The 21,664-nt window shown below is 52.5% G+C and overlaps 1 protein-coding gene and 1 long non-coding RNA gene across 2 annotated transcripts in view; one reads left to right on the forward strand and one right to left on the reverse strand.

Moving 5' to 3' along the window:
- Window positions 1-1,551: 1,551 nt before the first annotated feature.
- On the reverse strand, window positions 1,552-5,106 carry HOXA1 (homeobox A1). Its single transcript, XM_069648223.1, has 2 exons — window positions 4,118-5,106; window positions 1,552-2,923 (listed from the first exon to the last, which is right to left on the reverse strand). The coding sequence occupies exons 1-2, from the start codon at window positions 4,710-4,712 to the stop codon at window positions 2,565-2,567; spliced, it is 954 nt and encodes a 317-aa protein (XP_069504324.1). The 5' UTR covers window positions 4,713-5,106; the 3' UTR covers window positions 1,552-2,564.
- Window positions 4,961-21,664, forward strand: part of LOC138569843 (uncharacterized) — a 60,108-nt gene continuing 43,404 nt past the window's right edge. The window contains exon 1 of the long non-coding RNA XR_011303344.1: window positions 4,961-5,072. This is a non-coding gene — a long non-coding RNA (uncharacterized lncRNA). The remainder of the gene's footprint in view (window positions 5,073-21,664) is intronic.

The following is a 21,664-nucleotide window of genomic DNA, read 5'->3' on the forward strand; positions in this document are numbered from 1 at the left end:
ACACCGTTTGATGTCTAGTGTCGACGTTTCCAGCTCCCCTTGATATCCGTGTACTGTGAGCCATTGTTTTCGGGCGTCAGGAACAACGTCTGGAGATCAAGGTAGTGGCGGGCTTTTGTGATTTAAAATCATGGAAATGTCGCCATTCACACGCACATGAGTTTCAACACATCCAATACTGGGGTGTGGGGCCACTGTGTTTTGATGTGGCTCCCTTACACTGATGAATAAAAGATAGGGGGCGAGCAGAGGTGAAATGCTAGCCCTCCCCTGTGCTTTGAAGTTCTAGTGAGACCCCCTGTACGCAGCCCATGCCTCCAGACACCCCCCGTCTTTGATATGGGCATAGTGACCGGGTTACAAGGAGCTGCTTCGCCTGCAGCGCGCGGTGGGGACCCGGCGTGGGCCTCGAGCGGCTCCACTCAATTCAATGAAATAAACACGTGCTGTGGGGCCACGGCCCCCCACGGCGCGCAGAGCCCTAGCGAATGCCCCTGGGTTCCGACAGCGTCACCTGTAGCCATTTCCGGGAAAGCATGTTCGGCCAAAGCGCATGTGCCCGTACTGTTAGTACTGGGTATCGCGACACTGGTAATAATAATACACTGAGCGGCTGGATTCAAGCCAATGTCCTTGGCACTCAGCACAAAGCTGCATACATAAAAAAGAGGCGTGTGCTGTACCCAACTGCCGCATTCCACCCTGAACCATGCAGTGCGGAGTCCGGGCACTGGGAATACCTTGCAGTGGGTGCCAGTAGGCACGCCCCGTGTGTCTTCTGAGTTTCAGCTGAGAAGGACTGACTGAGCCATGATTGTTTGCTCTGAGCGTTTCACTCCTCAGTCGGTTCATGTGGAGTTTGCCTTTCCCACGTGCTCCGCAGCCCCTACACCCTACGATTTGGAGTTCACTCTGAATAACGTGTGAAACTGCTGCCACTGGGAGGCCCGCACCACCCCATGCCATGGAAGCACAACCTGTACATTTCAGGGCGTTTAATATCTCCTACTCCCATGGAAAGGATTCCCGCCTTTGCAACAGCCCCACTCCCCTTGGAAGGGTAAGGACAACCCCGATAGCGCCCCACTGGTGGCAGCGGGGCGGCCCCTCGCCTGGCCCATCACAGCAATTACACGGGAATGTTCCAATCTGCTGATGGAGAGAGGTGAGGACAGACTGGCCCAAGACAGCTTCTGCTGTTGAGCAGGCCCCTGTTTATGTCAACATTCTGGCCGGGGTGAAAAGGTTAGCACTTGACCCGGACACTCTTCAGAGAGAGTCTCACATGGTGTCCCCTGGATAGGATACCGACCCCGCCGCTTAGATGGTTCACAACCGACTCGTTGTCAAAGTTCACAATCCAATAATCTTGAACAGTCTGATGTGCACACGGGTGTGTGGAGGAGGGGTGGCATTCGGTTAGCGTGACCCACGCAGGTATATTTTGAACATAACAGTGCACAAGAAAACAGCATTTTACTTTGAAACCGGAAGCTTGCATGGCCGAGGTCAAACCCGGCCCAATGAGACAGAAAACTCACACCACAGCAGTGAAGCTTCAACGAGTTTATTTTTTGATATCCAAGGACCCGTAAACTCATACCTGGAGCCTGCCCCTCACAGACCCCTAGGCACCTGATGATTGTACACACATAAACGGCTCAATAGCCAATGGCAACTGATAAAACTCAGTCTGCAATGGGCGAGGGGTACATTAATCACTGTGCACCACGCCAATGCGCACACACCAAATTACATCAAATATACACCCAACTGATCAATAGAGCCACATTTTCTTTTTGGTTCGAAACATATCATTTCAGATAGGGAGAGAGGGGTGGCAAAATGTGGGCATTAAATAAGGCCATTTGATTGCAGGGCCTTCAATAGCACACAGACTGCACACTCGCCGAGGTCAGATTTACCAAATCAGTGCAAATGTTTTTGTGTATTTGGTTCTCATTAAAATCGAGGTGTGCTGCCCTCTGAGGTATATCTAGGTAGCATGTCTGTGTTTTTCTCAGTCTATAAAACTTTCTTGCGCTTTGGAGACAGTTTCACACTGTGTTGACACATTCTAGAAAATCTGTAAAAAGTTAAATCTTTGAGATCAATTATGTACAGCAAATAATTATCATACGCAAACGAACACGTTAACTTAAATCTGGTACTTTGTACACCGACGCTTTCCAATAGTGCAGATCCGAGGTTGCCGTTCTCTTACGCTTATAAACAGGGAAATTGCCGTTCCCCATTACTGCCCTTCGAATGTTCGAGAAGTTCCAGAGGTCGAAAGAAAAAAAAGAGTTTGGTCATTAAAAAAAAAACATACATTCAACATCCCGCCAGCTGGAACACCAGCTCGCTTAAGGTCTAGGCGTTTAAGAAATGTGTTTGAATGGGACAGGACAGATATGTTGCGATAGAGTTTCCACAGTCAACTTGTGTGTTCCATCAAATGCGTTTCAGCAAAGTCGGCTTATCGAGAACAAAACAACACGTCGAGGTTCACAGTGTATAAACTCAGCAAAGTTTGTCAAAGTGTGTGGGGTGCGGGCCGGGGCCTAGCTGGAGGTAGCCAGGCTGTCCGAGAGGGAGGAGGCGGGGGAGGGCGCGCAGGGCGAGGAGTGGGACTTGTCGGATGCCTCGTCGGCCTTCTCGTCGCTGCCCGGGGAGGAGGTGCCGGGGGACACAGGCAGCAGGCCCTCCTTCTCGCGCTTCTTCTGCTTCATGCGCCGGTTCTGGAACCAGATCTTGACCTGCGTCTCGTTGAGCTGCAGCGCGGCGGCGATCTCCACCCGGCGCGCCCGCGTCAGGTACTTGTTGAAGTGGAACTCCTTCTCCAGCTCCGTCAGCTGCTTGGTGGTGAAGTTGGTCCTCACTGTGTTGGGCTGGCCGGCGTATCCGTACTCTCCAGCCTTACCTGGGGGAGAAAAAAAAGCAATAGTTGTTAGGTTAGGTAACTTTCCACTCGCCCTCGGGGGAAGCTCTTGAAGCATCACATCCTAACAGGGCCGTAGACTTACAGGGTATCAAAATCTGCCACTCCCAAAATAATCCCAAATTCCATTAACTTCAATATGCTCACAAGCTTTCATCATCCTTTACTATAGGTCTGTCCCTAATGAAGTTACTGGAGCCCCCAGCCCCCTACCCCCAGCAAACCTCCACCGCCAGGTAAAATATATTCACTTCCATGGACTTCAATGGTACCCCACTCCAAGCAAACCATCACTCCGTAAAATGCATCCGTTTCCATTGACTTGAATGGACCCACCCCTTCCATCAAACCTTCAGTGCACACTACAAAATGCCCACTGTCATTTACTTCAGTTGAACCACCCTCTAAGCAGACTGCCCCCCTGTAAACAATTTACACTTTCCATTAACTTTGGAGGGATCACCTTAGATGCAAACCTCTACTGCCCTCAAAAGACCTCATCTCCATTGAGTCATCTAAAATGCCCCAACTTTGCCATGGGGAGCTCAACAGGTTGATTGAGAGATGTGTTTACCCAGTGACGTACATACTCGCCATGGGAAGCACCCACAGGCAAGACAAGCAACTCCAAACATATTTGCACAAACATTGAGTGTTAGTGACTCATAACTTTGCAAAGTGTCATTGTTACGGCAGATTGCAGTTATAATTGCTATCCACGTAATGCTGTCTTGGATCAGGTGTGTGCATCATATATATAGTCGCCTCGCCTTGTCTCTTTCTTTGCATTCTGGTATTAATAGCCCCGATTTCTATAGTGAAATATAGGACTTCAAGTACCAGAATGCACCTTCCATAGCGGAGCAGAATGAACCCCTCACACCTGACACGGGGCAACGTGCGCTCTCTGCATTCCCCGGAGACAGAGGCGAAGACGACGTCTCAACCCCTGAGCACGACTATGCGAATTATACACACATGAGCAGTCCACGGGACGGTAGAGGGGTGTAGTGAGTGGTCGTGTAGGACACCAACATACGAGCCTCACGTGTACACTGAAACTTTCTCCCTCTTGAGCACAGGTGTTAACACCGGCACGTGGCCAGCGTATGATGGAGGGCACCAGGCATGTCATCGTTCCGGGTACATGTTGGGAAAAGCAAAAATGAGACCAACCTGTTTTGGGGGGGTTTCTCTTGACTTTCATCCAGTCGAAGGTCTGCGCTGGGGGTGAGGAATCGGAGGGGGAGAGGCAGGCGTCCTGGTGGCCGGGGTGCAGCGGGGACAGGTGGTCGCCGTAAGGGGCTACGCCCTGTTGCTCGGCCCCGTAGGCAGGGTGCAGGTACTGGGCGGCGGTGCCCCCGCCGTAGCCTTGCTGGGGGTGGTGCTGAACCATCGCGGACGTCAGGCTGCCCGTGTACACCTGGTGGTACCCCCCGCTCACATCCGCCTCCTGGCCCAGGGAGTAGTGGTTGTAGCTGGTCCCAAAGCCCTGTGCGCCGTAGGCAGAGGCGCAGCTGTGGTGGGGATAGGTGAGCCCCAGGCTGCCGTGGTGGTGCTGGTACGTGCCAGGCTGGTGGTGGTGGTGGTGGGGAGCAGCAAACTGGACGCCCCTGCCCATCATGAAACGCTCCTCGCCGCTGCAGCTGCTAGCACTCACCGCGCAGGACGGGAAGCTGGCAATGCCATGATCGGGGGAGAGGTAGGTCCTGGAGGGGCAGGAGGCGCCGTCCGAGCCGAGGTTTGCGGGGTATTCCAAGAAGGAACTCATGCTGACTTATAACCCAGCAATCTATCACCAGCGCGAGTGACCTGCTCCTCACAAGTCCTGGTGGCCGTGCCAACTTTCCCACTTCCTCCATCAGGCGCAGAGATAGAGGGGGAAATGATATGAATGTACAGTGAACCCGAGGTCACGTGACCCGTGAGAGCCAATGGCCAGGCTCCCCGGGAGGGTTGGGCTCTGCTTTGATGGATCGCCTCTCGCGGTGGCATTTAAATTCCAAAGGCTGCTGCTGCGTCCAGGTGACGCGCCCGCAGCCTGGCGGCGGGGCCAGTGTGCGCAGGGGATCCTGCCTGCGGTGCGCACCGGACTGCGGGCTCTGTGCCAGGCGGTGGTGGGCGAGCCGAGGTAAGTAGCCCCGTCCCGGCGTTTGCTTTCACTTGACATCGGAGTCCAGGCCGGGGCAGCGGAAAGTTTTACTCTGCGCGCACCCGCCCCTTCGCCCGTGTGTTAAGGAGACGAGCGCGCGCGACCCAAGGAAGCCGTCATTGTCCCACTGATATACATTGGCAGCGGTGCATAGGTGCAGCCCCGCCGTCACCGGATTCTCTGCTGATAGCCGCTTCCCCGCTTTTTAAAGTCATCGGGTTGGCCTTATTTCCCATTGTTTTGTGCTATGATACATTGTGCCGTACTATGCGGTAATGCATACTACCGTGCTGTGCGTAGTGTTGCCATGCTTTGCTGTACTATGCAGCCATGCCATGTTATGGTATAGTATGATCGGCTACATTATGCAGACATGCTGTGTTTGGCTATAGTGCGCGTTCGGCTGCCCTACGTTACATTAGCGGTGGAAATGTCCTCCCTCCTGCCTTGCCGTGGTATTATGGCACTCCTGAACACTTCCCGGTTGCAGCTGTACCCAGCGGTTAGGCTGGGGCCACTCTGCAGCTATGCGGGGCGGTGGGCGGGCGGCGGGCTTTGAAGAGCTGGCAGGGGTTTCAAGTCTGACCATGTTTTCAAGTTACTTTAAATGCTTCCTCGGGGGTGTTTTACCTGCCAACCGTTAGGGCAGGCAAGGGTGATTGGCACCCTCTGCCTGGCTTTCGGCAGGCGTCAGTACCTTGGCGGAACGCAAGGTCGCTGCAGTGTGCGACACCAGGATGCGCGTGTTAGGGGAGACAACTGGGAACCAGCGAGATAGCGCGTAAGACCGGAATACACATCCACCCCCCCCCCACCGAAGTTGTGTAGTGGTCGAATACCCTACTGTAGTTTCAGGGAACACGCTGACGTGCGATCTCGGATTCTCATAACAATGGCGAGTCACAGTGGGCGGGGAAGGCTATGGGCGGCAGTACCACCGACAGCCACCGGGGGCGCCCGTGCATCACACCTGCCGGGAACGTTCCAGTGGTGGGTTAACGCTGTGAGCTGAAGTGGTCCGTTCCGTACACACTGTTTTCAATTGAAAAAAAGGCTGCCCCATCACACTCTAAGAAAGATAAAACGCCAAGCTCGCATACCACTGTCTCACGGGAGAGCAGGGGCATCTCACTGGCAAGGGAGCGCAGGACTGCAGTGTATAAAGCTGAGGCTATCCCGAAAAGGAGTGAGGAGGGCTCTTAACTACAGAATGCACGCGTGTCTGCGCTGAGCAAAGGGGGTCTTCAAGTTGGGCACTCCTCCCAAGTGTAAGTATATGTGTTTGTGCAGATCAGATGCTGAATGCGGATGGAGCGGGGGGCGGGGAGTGGGGGGATGCCCTCCAGTGTGCGTATGACTGCGCCGAGGATGCCCGCGTGAGTTGTACTGTACTCGTGCTTACTTGTGACTGCAGAGTAGACGCCACTTCCTGATCAAATGCTTAACTCCACTGCAAATGCGATAGTGCGTGCCAAGTGAACCTCTCCGATGGTGTGTGTGCACGCACGCGTGCAGTGTGTGTCTGTGCAGAGCATCGGCTCCATTCCAGTGCACACGAGACAGTGCACGGTGCAGAGCAGAGGGTGCTCACAGGTGATATGCGCCTCTTCAGTGTATGCGTGACCGTGCATAGCACTTATGTATGTGGGCGAATTTCAGGGGCCGCGCTGCACCCACCTAAGTCTCTCTCGTTTGAGCGACCACGGTCTTGTATAGCGCTACTTCGGCCATTTTAGCCCCCCGCAGGCACTACGTCCAGTAAGAAAGGGTTGCATTGTTAGAACTGCAGGGAGAGGCAATAAGCAAAGCCTAATGCTTTGATGAGCGCTCACTAAAGGCAACTGTGTTCTGTGTGCTGGTATGTTTATAGACGAGTTGTGGTGAGGGCACTTGGAGTTGTGGTGAGGGCACTTACAGTACATTGGGAGTTGTGGTAAGCTCACTTACAGTACGTGGGAGTTGTCGCGAGGGCACTTACAATACATGGCGAGTTGTGGTGAGGGCACTTACAATACGTAGGGAGTTGTGGTGAGGCCACTTAAAGCACGTGGGGAGTTGTTGGGGTTAGGGCACTTACAGTACGTGGGGGGTTGTGGTGAGGGCACTTACAGTATGCGTCGAGTTGTGGTGAGCGCACTTACAGTATGTGGGGAGTTGTTGTGGTGAGGGCACTTACAGTACGTGGGGAGTTGTGGTGAGGGCACTTGGAGTTGTGGGGAGGGCACTTACAGTGCGTGGGGAGTTGTGGTGAGCGCACTTACAGTACATGGAGAGTTGTGGTGAGGGCCCTTACAGTACTTGGGGAGTTGTGGTGAGGGCACTTATAGTAAGTGGGGAGTTGTGGTGAGCGCACTTACAGTACATGGAGAGTTGTGGTGAGGGCCCTTACAGTACTTGGGGAGTTGCAGTGAGGGCACTTACAGTACGTGGGGGGTTGTGGTGAACGCACTTACAGTATGTGGGGAGTTGTGGTGAGGGCACTTACAGTACGTGGGGAGTTGTTGTGGTGAGCACACTTACAGTACATTGTATTTATTGTATTGTATTTATTAAGTGTTTATAACGCTTTACTATATGGGCAGTTGTGGTGAGTGCACTTACAGTACGTGGGGAGTTGTGGTGAGGGCTCTTACAGTACGTGGGGAGTTGTGGTGAGCACGCTTAAAGTTTGTGGGGAGTTGTTGTGGTGAGGGCACTTACAGTACATGGGGGGTTGTGGTGAGTGCACTTACAGTACGCGGGGAGTTGTGGTGAGCTCACTTACAGTACGTGGGGAGTTGTGGTGAGAGCACTTGGAGTTATGGTGAGGGCACTTACAATACGTGGGGAGTTGTGGTGAGCGCACTTACAGTACATGGAGAGTTGTGGTGAGGGCCTTTACAGTACATGGGGAGATGTGGTGAGGGCACTTACAGTACGTGGGGAGTTGTGGTGAGGGCACTTACAGTACATGGGGAGTTGTGGTGAGCACATTTAAAGTACATGGCGAGTTGTTGTGAGGGCACTTACAGTATGTGAGGGGTTGTGGTGAGTGCACTTACAGTGCGTGGGGAGTTGTGGTGAGCGCACTTACAGTACATGGAGAGTTGTGGTGAGGGCCCTTACAGTACTTGGGGAGTTGTGGTGAGGGCACTTATAGTAAGTGGGGAGTTGTGGTGAGCGCACTTACAGTACATGGAGAGTTGTGGTGAGGGCCCTTACAGTACTTGGGGAGTTGCAGTGAGGGCACTTACAGTACGTGGGGGGTTGTGGTGAACGCACTTACAGTATGTGGGGAGTTGTGGTAAGGGCACTTACAGTACGTGGGGAGTTGTTGTGGTGAGCACACTTACAGTCCATTGTATTTATTGTATTGTTTTTATTAAGTGTATATAACGCTTTACTATATGGGCAGTTGTGGTGAGTGCACTTACAGTACGTGGGGAGTTGTGGTGAGGGCTCTTACAGTACGTGGGGAGTTGTGGTGAGCACACTTAAAGTTTGTGGGGAGTTGTTGTGGTGAGGGCACTTACAGTACATGGGGGGTTGTGGTGAGTGCACTTACAGTACGCGGGGAGTTGTGGTAAGCTCACTTACAGTACGTGGGGAGTTGTGGTGAGAGCACTTGGAGTTGTGGTGAGGGCACTTACAGTATGTGGGGAGTTGTGGTGAGGGAACTTACAATACGTGGGGAGTTGTGGTGAGCGCACTTACAGTACATGGAGAGTTGTGGTGAGGGCCTTTACAGTACATGGGGAGATGTGGTGAGGGCACTTACAGTACGTGGGGAGTTGTGGTGAGGGCACTTACAGTACATGGGGAGTTGTGGTGAGCACATTTAAAGTACATGGGGAGTTGTTGTGAGGGCACTTACAGTATGTGAGGGGTTGTGGTGAGTGCACTTACAGTACGTGGGGAGTTGTTGTGGCGAGGGCACTTACAGTACGTGGGGAGTTGTGGTGAGCGCACTTACAGTATGTGGGGATTTGGGGTTAGGGCACTTGGAGTTGTGGTGAGGGCGCTTACAGTATGTGGGGAGTTGTGCTTGAGGGCACTTACAGTACGTAGGGAGTTGTGGTGAGGGCACTTACAGTATGTGGGGAGTTGTGGTGAGCGCACTTACAGTACATGGAGAGTTGTGGTGAGGGCCCTTACAGTACTTGGGGAGTTGTGCTTGAGGGCACTTACAGTATGTGGGGAGTTGTGGTAAGGGCACTTACAGTACGTGGGGAGTTGTGCTTTTGGGCACTTACAGTATGTGGGGAGTTGTGGTAAGGGCACTTACAGTACGTGGGGAGTTGTGCTTGAGGGCACTTACAGTACGTTGGGAGTTATTGTGATGAGGGCACTTACAGTACGTGGGGAGTTGTGGTGAGTGCACTTACAGTACGTTGGGAGTTATTGTGATGAGGGCACTTACAGTACGTGGGGAGTTGTGGTGAGCACACTTACAGTACATTGTATTTATTGTATTGTATTTATTAAGTGTATATAACGCTTTACTATATGGGGAGTTGTGGTGAGGGTACTTACAGTACGTTGGGAGTTATTGTGATGAGGGCACTTACAGTACGTGGGGAGTTGTGGTGAGTGCACTTACAGTATGTTGGGAATTATTGTGATGAGGGCACTTACAGTACGTGGGGAGTTGTGGTGAGCCCACTTACAGTACATTGTATTTATTGTATTGTATTTATTAAGTGTATATAACGCTTTACTATATGGGGAGTTGTGGTGAGGGCACTTACAGTATGTGGGGAGTTGTGGTGAGGGCTCTTACAGTACGTGGGGAGTTGTGGTGAGCACACTTAAAGTACGTGGGGAGTTGTTGTGGTGAGGGCACTTACAGTATGTGGGGGGTTGTGGTGAGCGCACTTACAGTACACGGGGAGTTAGCACACTTACAATATGTAGGGTGTTGTGGTGAGCACACTTACAGTACGTGGGGAGTTGTGGTGAGGGCACTTGGAGTTGTGGTGAGGGCCTTTACAGTACATGGGGAGTTGTGGTGAGGGAACTTACAGTACGTGGGGAGTTGTGGTGAGTGCACTTACAGTACATGGAGAGTTGTGGTGAGGGCCTTTACAGTACGTGGGGATTTGTGGTGAGGGCACTTACAGTACGTAGGGAGTTGTGGTGAGTGCACTTACAGTGCGTGGGGAGTTGTGGTGAGGGCACTTACAGTACATGGGGAGTTGTGGTGAGCACACTTAAAGTACATGGGGAGTTGTGGTGAGGGCACTTACAGTACGTGGGGGGTTGTGGTGAGCGCACTTACAGTACGTGGGGAGTTGTTGTGGTGAGGGCACTTACAATACGTGGGGAGTTGTGGTGAGGGTACTTACAGTATGTGGGGAGTTGTGGTGAGGGCACTTACAGTAAGTGGGGAGTTGTGGTGAGCGCATTTACAGTACATGGATAGTTGTGGTAAGGGCCCTTACAGTACTTGGGGAGTTGTGGTGAGGGCCTTTACAGTACATGGGGAGATGTGGTGAGGGCACTTACAGTACGTGGGGAGTTGTGGTGAGGGCACTTACAGTACATGGGGAGTTGTGGTGAGCACATTTAAAGTACATGGGGAGTTGTTGTGAGGGCACTTACAGTATGTGAGGGGTTGTGGTGAGTGCACTTACAGTACGTGGGGAGTTGTTGTGGCGAGGGCACTTACAGTACGTGGGGACTTGTGGTGAGCGCACTTACAGTATGTGGGGATTTGGGGTTAGGGCACTTGGAGTTGTGGTGAGGGCGCTTACAGTATGTGGGGAGTTGTGCTTGAGGGCACTTACAGTACATAGGGAGTTGTGGTGAGGGCACTTACAGTATGTGGGGAGTTGTGGTGAGCGCACTTACAGTACATGGAGAGTTGTGGTGAGGGCCCTTACAGTACTTGGGGAGTTGTGCTTGAGGGCACTTACAGTATGTGGGGAGTTGTGGTAAGGGCACTTACAGTACGTGGGGAGTTGTGCTTTTGGGCACTTACAGTATGTGGGGAGTTGTGGTAAGGGCACTTACAGTACGTGGGGAGTTGTGCTTGAGGGCACTTACAGTACGTTGGGAGTTATTGTGATGAGGGCACTTACAGTACGTGGGGAGTTGTGGTGAGTGCACTTACAGTACGTTGGGAGTTATTGTGATGAGGGCACTTACAGTACGTGGGGAGTTGTGGTGAGCACACTTACAGTGCATTGTATTTATTGTATTGTATTTATTAAGTGTATATAACGCTTTACTATATGGGGAGTTGTGGTGAGGGTACTTACAGTACGTTGGGAGTTATTGTGATGAGGGCACTTACAGTACGTGGGGAGTTGTGGTGAGTGCACTTACAGTACGTTGGGAATTATTGTGATGAGGGCACTTACAGTACGTGGGGAGTTGTGGTGAGCCCACTTACAGTACATTGTATTTATTGTATTGTATTTATTAAGTGTATATAACGCTTTACTATATGGGGAGTTGTGGTGAGGGCACTTACAGTATGTGGGGAGTTGTGGTGAGGGCTCTTACAGTACGTGGGGAGTTGTGGTGAGCACACTTAAAGTACGTGGGGAGTTGTTGTGGTGAGGGCACTTACAGTATGTGGGGGGTTGTGGTGAGCGCACTTACAGTACACGGGGAGTTAGCACACTTACAATATGTAGGGTGTTGTGGTGAGCACACTTACAGTACGTGGGGAGTTGTGGTGAGGGCACTTGGAGTTGTGGTGAGGGCCTTTACAGTACATGGGGAGTTGTGGTGAGGGAACTTACAGTACGTGGGGAGTTGTGGTGAGTGCACTTACAGTACATGGAGAGTTGTGGTGAGGGCCTTTACAGTACGTGGGGATTTGTGGTGAGGGCACTTACAGTACGTAGGGAGTTGTGGTGAGTGCACTTACAGTGCGTGGGGAGTTGTGGTGAGGGCACTTACAGTACATGGGGAGTTGTGGTGAGCACACTTAAAGTACATGGGGAGTTGTGGTGAGGGCACTTACAGTACGTGGGGGGTTGTGGTGAGCGCACTTACAGTACGTGGGGAGTTGTTGTGGTGAGGGCACTTACAATACGTGGGGAGTTGTGGTGAGGGTACTTACAGTATGTGGGGAGTTGTGGTGAGGGCACTTACAGTAAGTGGGGAGTTGTGGTGAGCGCATTTACAGTACATGGATAGTTGTGGTAAGGGCCCTTACAGTACTTGGGGAGTTGCGGTGAGGGCACTTACAGTACGTGGGGAGTTGTGCTTGAGGGCATTTACAGTACGTGGGGAGTTGTGGTGAGTGCACTTACAGTACGTTGGGAGTTATTGTGAGAGTTATTGTGATGAGGGCAGTTACAGTACGTGGGGAGTTGTGGTGAGCACACTTAAAGTATGTGGGGAGTTGTTGCGGTGAGGGCACTTACAGTACGTGGGGGGTTGAGGTGAGTGCACTTACAGTATGCAGGGAGTTGTGGTGAGCGCACTTACAGTATGTGGGGAGTTGTGGTGACCGCTCTTAAAATACGTGGGGAGTTGTGGTGAGGGCACTTGGAGTTGTGGTGAGGGCACTTACAGTATGTGGGGGGTGTGGTGAGCACACTTACAGTACACAGGGAGTTGTGGTGAGCGCACTACAGTACGTGGGGAGTTGTTGTGGTGAGGGCACTTACAGTACGTGGTGAGTTGTGGTGAGCACACTTAAAGTATGTGGGGAGTTGTTGCAGTGAGGGCACTTACAGTACGTGGGGGGTTGAGGTGAGCGCACCTACAGTATGTGGGGAGTTGTGGTGAGCGCACTTACAGTATGTGGGGAGTTGTGGTGAGCACACTTAAACTACGTGGGAAGTTGTTATGGTGAGGGCACTTTGAGTTGTGGTGAGGGCACTTACAGTATGTGGGGGGTTGTGGTGAGCACACTTACAGTATGCAGGGAGTTGTGGTGAGCGCACTTACAGTACGTGGGGAGTTGTTGTGGTGAGGGCACTTAAAGTATGTGGGGAGTTGTGGTGAGCGCACTTACAGTTTGTGGGGAGTTGTGGTGAGCGCACTTACAGTATGTGGGGAGTTGTGGTGAGGGCACTTACAGTACGTGGGGAGTTGTGGTGAGCGCACTTACAGTACACACTTAAAGTACATGGGGAGTTGTGGTGAGGGCACTTACAGTACGTGGGGAGTTGTGGTGAGCACACTTACAGTGTGTGGGGAGTTGGGGTGAGGGCACTTGGAGTTGTGGTGAGGGCACTTACAGTATGTGGGGAGTTGTTGTGGTGAGGGCCCTTACAGTACTTGGGGAGTTGTTGTGGTGAGGGCCCTTACAGTACTTGGGGAGTTGTTGTGGTGAGGGCCCTTAGAGTACATGGGGAGTTGTGGTGAGGGCACTTGGAGTTGTGGTGAGGGCACTTACAGTTCGTGGGGAGTTGTGGTGAGGGCACCTACAGTACCTGAGGGAGTTGTCGTGAGCGCACTTACAGTACGTGGGGAGTTGTGGTGAGGGAATTTACAGTACATGGGGAGTTGTGGTGAACACACTTAAAGTACGTGGGGAGTTGTTGTGGTGAGGGCACTTACAGTACGTGGGGGGTTGTGGTGAGCCCACTTACAGTACGCGTGGAGTTGTGGTGAGCGCACTTACAGTACGTGGGGAGTTGTTGTGGTGAGGGCACTTAGAGTACGTGGGGAGTTGTTGTGGTGAGGGCACTTACAGTACGTGGGGAGTTGCAGTGAGGGCACTTACAGTACGTGGGCAGTTGTTGTGGTGAGGGCACTTACAGTACATGGGGAGTTGTGCTGAGGGCACTTACAGTACGTAGGGAGTTATGGTGAGCACACTTAAAGTACATGGGGAGTTGTTGTGGTGAGGGCACATACAGTACACGTGGAGTTGTGGTGAGCGCACTTACAGTACGTGGGGAGTTGTGGTGAGGGCACTTACAGTACGTGGGGGGTTTTGGTGAGCCCACTTACAGTACGCATGGAGTTGTGGTGAGCGCACTTACAGTACGTGGGGAGTTGTTGTGGTGAGGGCACTTACAGTACGTGGGGAGTTGTGGTGAGGGCACCTACAGTACATGGGGAGTTGTTGTGCTGAGGGCACTTACAGTACGTGGGGAGTTGTGCTGAGGGCACTTACAGTACGTAAGGAGTTATGGTGAGGGCACTTACAGTACGTGGGGAGTTGTGGTGAGGGCACCTACAGTACGTGGGGAGTTGTTGTGGTGAGGGCACTTACAGTACGTGGGGAGTTATGCTGAGGGCACTTACAGTACGTAGGGAGTTATGGTGAGGGCACTTACAGTACATGGGGAGTTGTGCTGAGGGCACTTACAGTACGTAGGGAGTTATGGTGAGCACACTTAAAGTACATGGGGAGTTGTTGTGGTGAGGGCACTTACAGTACATGGGGAGTTGTGGTGAGGACACTTACAATACGTGGGGAGTTGTGGTGAGGGCACTTAAAGTACATGGGGAGTTGTTGTGGTGAGGGCACTTACAGTACGTGGGGAGTTGTTGTGGTGAGGGCACTTACAGTATGTGGGGAATTGTGCTGAGGGCACTTACAGTACGTAGGGAGTTATGGTGAGGGCACTTACAGTACATGGGGAGTTGTGCTGAGGGCACTTACAGTATGTAGGGAGTTATGGTGAGGGCACTTACAGTATGTAGGGAGTTATGGTGAGGGCACTTACAGTACATGGGGAGTTGTGGTGAGCACACTTAAAGGACATTGGGAGTTGTTGTGGTGAGGGCACTTACAGTACGTGGGGAGTTGTGGTGAGGGCACTTACAATACGTGGGGAGTTGTCGTGAGGGCACTTACAGTATGTGGGGAGTTGTTGTGGTGAGGGCACTTATAGTACGTGGGGAGTTGTTGTGGTGAGGGCACTTACAGTACGTTGGGAGTTGTGGTGAGGGCACTTACAGTACGTGGGGAGTTGTTGTGCTGAGGGCACTTACAGTACGTGGGGCGTTGTGCTGAGCGCACTTACAGTACGTGGGGAGTTGTGGTGAGGGCACTTACAGTACATGGGGAGTTGCGGTGAGGGCACTTACAGTACGTGGGGAGTTGTGCTTGAGGGCATTTACAGTACGTGGGGAGTTGTGGTGAGTGCACTTACAGTACATTGGGAGTTATTGTGAGAGTTATTGTGATGAGGGCAGTTACAGTACGTGGGGAGTTGTGGTGAGCACACTTAAAGTACGTGGGGAGTTGTTGCGGTGAGGGCACTTACAGTACGTGGGGGGTTGAGGTGAGTGCACTTACAGTATGCAGGGAGTTGTGGTGAGCGCACTTACAGTATTTGGGGAGTTGTGGTGACCGCACTTAAAATACGTGGGGAGTTGTTGTGGTGAGGGCACTTGGAGTTGTGGTGAGGGCACTTACAGTACGTGGGGGGTGTGGTGAGCGCACTTACAGTACGCAGGGAGTTGTGGTGAGTGCACTACAGTACGTGGGGAGTTGTTGTGGTGAGGGCACTTACAGTACGTGGTGAGTTGTGGTGAGCACACTTAAAGTATGTGGGGAGTTCTTGCAGTGAGGGCACTTACAGTGCGTGGGGGGTTGAGGTGAGCGCACCTACAGTATGTGGGGAGTTGTGGTGAGCGCACTTACAGTATGTGGGGAGTTGTGGTGAGCGCACTTAAAGTACGTGGGGAGTTGTTATGGTGAGGGCACTTGGAGTTGTGGTGAGGGCACTTACAGTATGTTGGGGGTTGTGGTGAGCACACTTACAGTATGCAGGGAGTTGTGGTGAGCGCACTTACAGTACGTGGGGAGTTGTTGTGGTGAGGGCACTTACAGTTTGTGGGGAGTTGTGGTGAGCGCACTTACAGTATGTGGGGAGTTGTGGTGAGGGCACTTATAGTACGTGGGGAGTTGTGGTGAGCGCACTTACAGTACATGGAGAGTTGTGGTGAGGGCCCTTACAGTACTTGTGGAGATGAGGTGAGGGCACTTACAGTACGTGGGGAGTTGTGGTGAGCACACTTACAGTATGTGGGGAGTTGGGGTGAGGGCACTTGGAGTTGTGGTGAGGGCACTTACAGTATGTGGGGAGTTGTTGTGGTGAGGGCCTTACAGTACTTGGGGAGTTGTTGTGGTGAGGGCCCTTACAGTACTTGGGGAGTTGTTGTGGTGAGGGCCCTTAGAGTACATGGGGAGTTGTGGTGAGGGCACTTGGAGTTGTGGTGAGGGCACTTACAGTTCGTGGGGAGTTGTGGTGAGGGCACCTACAGTACCTGAGGGAGTTGTCGTGAGCGCACTTACAGTACGTGGGGAGTTGTGGTGAGGGAATTTACAGTACATGGGGAGTTGTGGTGAACACACTTAAAGTACGTGGGGAGTTGTTGTGGTGAGGGCACTTACAGTACGTGGGGGGTTGTGGTGAGCCCACTTACAGTACGCGTGGAGTTGTGGTGAGCGCACTTACAGTACGTGGGGAGTTGTTGTGGTGAGGGCACTTACAGTACGTGGGGAGTTGTGATGAGGACACTTACAATACGTGGGGAGTTGTGGTGAGGGCACTTACAGTATGTGGGGAGTTGTGGTGAGCACACTTAAAGTACATTACATGGGGAGTTGTTGTGGTGAGGGCACTTACAGTACGTGGGGAGTTGTGGTGAGGGCACTTACAATACGTAGGGAGTTGTTGTGGTGAGGGCACTTACAGTACATGGGGAGTTGTGGTGAGTGCACTTACAGTACATGGAGAGTTGTGGTGAGGGCCTTTACAGTACGTGGGGATTTGTGGTGAGGGCACTTACAGTACGTAGGGAGTTGTGGTGAGTGCACTTACAGTACGTGGGGAGTTGTGGTGAGGGCACTTACAGTACATGGGGAGTTGTGGTGAGCACACTTAAAGTACATGGGGAGTTGTGGTGAGGGCACTTACAGTACGTGGGGGTTGTGGTGAGCGCACTTACAGTACGTGGGGAGTTGTTGTGGTGAGGGCACTTACAGTACGTGGGGAGTTGTGGTGAGGGTACTTACAGTATGTGGGGAGTTGTGGTGAGGGCACTTACAGTAAGTGGGGAGTTGTGGTGAGCGCATTTACAGTACATGGATAGTTGTGGTAAGGGCCCTTACAGTACTTGGGGAGTTGCGGTGAGGGCACTTACAGTACGTGGGGTGTTGTGCTTTAGGGCATTTACAGTACGTGGGGAGATGTGGTGAGTGCACTTACAGTACGTTGGGAGTTATTGTGAGAGTTATTGTGATGAGGGCAGTTATAGTACGTGGGGAGTTGTGGAGAGCACACTTAAAGTACGTGGGGAGTTGTTGCAGTGAGGGCACTTACAGTACGTGGGGGGTTGAGGTGAGTGCACTTACAGTATGCAGGGTGTTGTGGTGAGCGCACTTACAGTATGTGGGGAGTTGTGGTGACCGCACTTAAAATACGTGGGGAGTTGTTGTGGTGAGGGCACTTGGAGTTGTGGTGAGGGCACTTACAGTACGTGGGGGTGTGGAGAGCGCACTTACAGTACGCAGGGAGTTGTGGTGAGCGCACTACAGTACGTGGGGAGTTGTTGTGGTGAGGGCACTTACAGTACGTGGTGAGTTGTGGTGAGCACACTTAAAGTATGTGGGGAGTTGTTGCAGTGAGGGCACTTACAGTACGTGGGGGGGTTGAGGTGAGCGCCCCTACAGTATGTGGGGAGTTGTGGTGAGCGCACTTACAGTATGTGGGGAGTTGTGGTGAGCGCACTTAAAGTACGTGGGGAGTTGTTATGGTGAGGGCACTTGGAGTTGTGGTGAGGGCACTTACAGTATGTGGGGGGTTGTGGTGAGCACACTTACAGTATGCAGGGAGTTGTGGTGAGCGCACTTACAGTACGTGGGGAGTTGTTGTGGTGAGGGCACTTACAGTATGTGGTGAGTTGTGGTGAGCACACTTAAAGTACGTGGGGAGTTGTTGCAGTGAGGGCACTTACAGTACATGGGGGGTTGAGGTGAGCACACCTACAGTATGTGGGGAGTTGTGGTGAGCGCACTTACAGTATGTGGGGAGTTGTGGTGAGCGCACTTAAAGTACGTGGGGAGTTGTTATGGTGAGGGCACTTGGAGTTGTGGTGAGGGCACTTACAGTATGTGGGGGGTTGTGGTGAGCACACTTACAGTATGCAGGGAGTTGTGGTGAGCGCACTTACAGTACGTGGGGAGTTGTTGTGGTGAGGGCATTTACAGTATGTGGGGAGTTGTGGTGAGCGCACTTACAGTTTGTGGGGAGTTGTGGTGAGCGCACTTACAGTATGTGGGGAGTTGTGGTGAGGGCACTTACAGTACGTGGGGAGTTGTGGTGAGCGCACTTACAGTACATGGAGAGTTGTGGTGAGGGCCCTTACAGTACTTGTGGAGATGAGGTGAGGGCACTTACAGTACGTGGGGAGTTGTGGTGAGCACACTTACAGTATGTGGGGAGTTGGGGTGAGGGCACTTACAGTATGTGGGGAGTTATTGTGGTGAGGGCCCTTACAGTACTTGGGGAGTTGTTGTCGTGAGGGCCCTTACAGTTCTTGGGGAGTTGTTGTGGTGAGGGCCCTTAGAGTACATGGGGAGTTGTGGTGAGGGCACTTGGAGTTGTGGTGAGGGCACTTACAGTTCGTGGGGAGTTGTGGTGAGGGCACCTACAGTACCTGAGGGAGTTGTCGTGAGCGCACTTACAGTACGTGGGGAGTTGTGGTGAGGGAATTTACAGTACATGGGGAGTTGTGGTGAACACACTTAAAGTACGTGGGGAGTTGTTGTGGTGAGGGCACTTACAGTACGTGGGGAGTTGTTATAGTGAGGGCACTTGGAGTTGTGGTGAGGGCACTTACAGTATGTGGGGGGTTGTGGTGAGCACACTTACAGTATGCAGGGAGTTGTGGTGACCGCACTTAAAATACGTGGGGAGTTGTTGTGGTGAGGGCACTTGGAGTTGTGGTGAGGGCACTTACAGTACGTGGGGGTGTGGAGAGCGCACTTACAGTACGCAGGGAGTTGTGGTGAGCGCACTACAGTACGTGGGGAGTTGTTGTGGTGAGGGCACTTACAGTACGTGGTGAGTTGTGGTGAGCACACTTAAAGTATGTGGGGAGTTGTTGCAGTGAGGGCACTTACAGTACGTGGGGGGGTTGAGGTGAGCGCACCTACAGTATGTGGGGAGTTGTGGTGAGCGCACTTACAGTATGTGGGGAGTTGGGGTGAGCGCACTTAAAGTACGTGGGGAGTTGTTATGGTGAGGGCACTTGGAGTTGTGGTGAGGGCACTTACAGTATGTGGGGGGTTGTGGTGAGCACACTTACAGTATGCAGGGAGTTGTGGTGAGCGCACTTACAGTACGTGGGGAGTTGTTGTGGTGAGGGCACTTACAGTATGTGGGGAGTTGTGGTGAGCGCACTTACAGTTTGTGGGGAGTTGTGGTGAGCGCACTTACAGTATGTGGGGAGTTGTGGTGAGGGCACTTACAGTACGTGGGGAGTTGTGGTGAGCGCACTTACAGTACATGGAGAGATGTGGTGAGGGCCCTTACAGTACTTGTGGAGATGAGGTGAGGGCACTTACAGTACGTGGGGAGTTGTGGTGAGCACACTTACAGTATGTGGGGAGTTATTGTGGTGAGGGCCCTTACAGTACTTGGGGAGTTGTTGTGGTGAGGGCCCTTACAGTTCTTGGGGAGTTGTTGTGGTGAGGGCCCTTAGAGTACATGGGGAGTTGTGGTGAGGGCACTTGGAGTTGTGGTGAGGGCACTTACAGTTCGTGGGGAGTTGTGGTGAGGGCACCTACAGTACCTGAGGGAGTTGTCGTGAGCGCACTTACAGTACGTGGGGAGTTGTGGTGAGGGAATTTACAGTACATGGGGAGTTGTGGTGAACACACTTAAAGTACGTGGGGAGTTGTTGTGGTGAGGGTACTTACAGTACGTGGGGAGTTGTTATAGTGAGGGCACTTGGAGTTGTGGTGAGGGCACTTACAGTATGTGGGGGGTTGTGGTGAGCACACTTACAGTATGCAGGGAGTTGTGGTGAGCGCACTTACAGTACGTGGGGAGTTGTTGTGGTGAGGGCACTTACAGTATGTGGTGAGTTGTGGTGAGCACACTTAAAGTATGTGGGGAGTTGTTGCAGTGAGGGCACTTACAGTACGTGGGGGGTTGAGGTGAGCACACCTACAGTATGTGGGGAGTTGTGGTGAGCGCACTTACAGTATGTGGGGAGTTGTGTTGAGCGCACTTAAAGTATGTGGGGAGTTGTTATGGTGAGGGCACTTGGAGCTGTGGTGAGGGCACTTACAGTATGTGGGGGGTTGTGGTGAGCACACTTACAGTATGCAGGGAGTTGTGGTGAGCGCACTTACAGTATGTGGGGAGTTGTGGTGAGGGCATTTACAGTATGTGGGGAGTTGTGGTGAGCGCACTTACAGTTTGTGGGGAGTTGTGGTGAGTGCACTTACAGTATGTGGGGAGTTGTGGTGAGGGCACTTACAGTACGTGGGGAGTTGTGGTGAGCGCACTTACAGTACATGGAGAGTTGTGGTGAGGGCCCTTACAGTACTTGTGGAGATGAGGTGAGGGCACTTACAGTATGTGGGGAGTTGTGGTGAGCACACTTACAGTATTTGGGGAGTTGGGGTGAGGGCACTTGGAGTTGTGGTGAGGGCCCTTACAGTATGTGGGGAGTTATTGTGGTGAGGGCCCTTACAGTACTTGGGGAGTTGTTGTGGTGAGGGCCCTTACAGTACTTGGGGAGTTGTTGTGGTGAGGGCCTTTAGAGTACATGGGGAGTTGTGGTGAGGGCACTTGGAGTTGTGGTGAGGGCACTTACAGTTCGTGGGGAGTTGTGGTGAGGGCACCTACAGTACCTGAGGGAGTTGTCGTGAGCGCACTTACAGTACGTGGGGAGTTGTGGTGAGGGAATTTACAGTACATGGGGAGTTGTGGTGAACACACTTAAAGTACGTGGGGAGTTGTTGTGGTGAGGGCACTTACAGTACGTGGGGAGTTGTTATGGTGAGGGCACTTGGAGTTGTGGTGAGGGCACTTACAGTATGTGGGGGGTTGTGGTGAGCACACTTACAGTATGCAGGGAGTTGTGGTGAGCGCACTTACAGTACGTGGGGAGTTGTTGTGGTGAGGGCACTTACAGTATGTGGTGAGTTGTGGTGAGCACACTTAAAGTATGTGGGGAGTTGTTGCAGTGAGGGCACTTACAGTACGTGGGGGGTTGTGGTGAGCGCACTTAAAGTACGTGGGGAGTTGTTATGGTGAGGGCACTTGGAGCTGTGGTGAGGGCACTTACAGTATGTGGGGGGTTGTGGTGAGCACACTTACAGTATGTGGGGAGTTGTGGTGAGCGCACTTACAGTATGTGGGGAGTTGTGGTGAGCGCACTTAAAGTACGTGGGGAGTTGTTATGGTGAGGGCACTTGGAGCTGTGGTGAGGGCACTTACAGTATGTGGGGGGTTGTGGTGAGCACACTTACAGTATGCAGGGAGTTGTGGTGAGCGCACTTACAGTACGTGTGGAGTTGTTGTGGTGAGGGCATTTACAGTATGTGGGGAGTTGTGCTGAGCGCACTTACAGTTTGTGGGGAGTTGTGGTGAGCGCACTTACAGTATGTGAAGAATTGTGGTGAGGGCACTTACAGTACGTGGGGAGTTGTG

The sequence above is a fragment of the Ambystoma mexicanum genome, chromosome 2q (genome assembly GCF_040938575.1).
Source record: "Ambystoma mexicanum isolate Mex_15411 chromosome 2q, UKY_AmexF1_1, whole genome shotgun sequence".
Lineage (NCBI taxonomy): Eukaryota > Metazoa > Chordata > Amphibia > Caudata > Ambystomatidae > Ambystoma > Ambystoma mexicanum.

Excerpts from the sequence above, each read along its gene's own strand:
- HOXA1 (XM_069648223.1), bottom strand. The coding sequence starts at position 4,712 with ATGAGTTCCTTCTTGGAATACCCCGCAAACCTCGGCTCGGACGGCGCC. Across the intron at positions 2,924-4,117 it reads GAGAAACCCCCCCAAAACAG|GTAAGGCTGGAGAGTACGGA; the intron begins GTTGGTCTCATT and ends TTTCTCCCCCAG.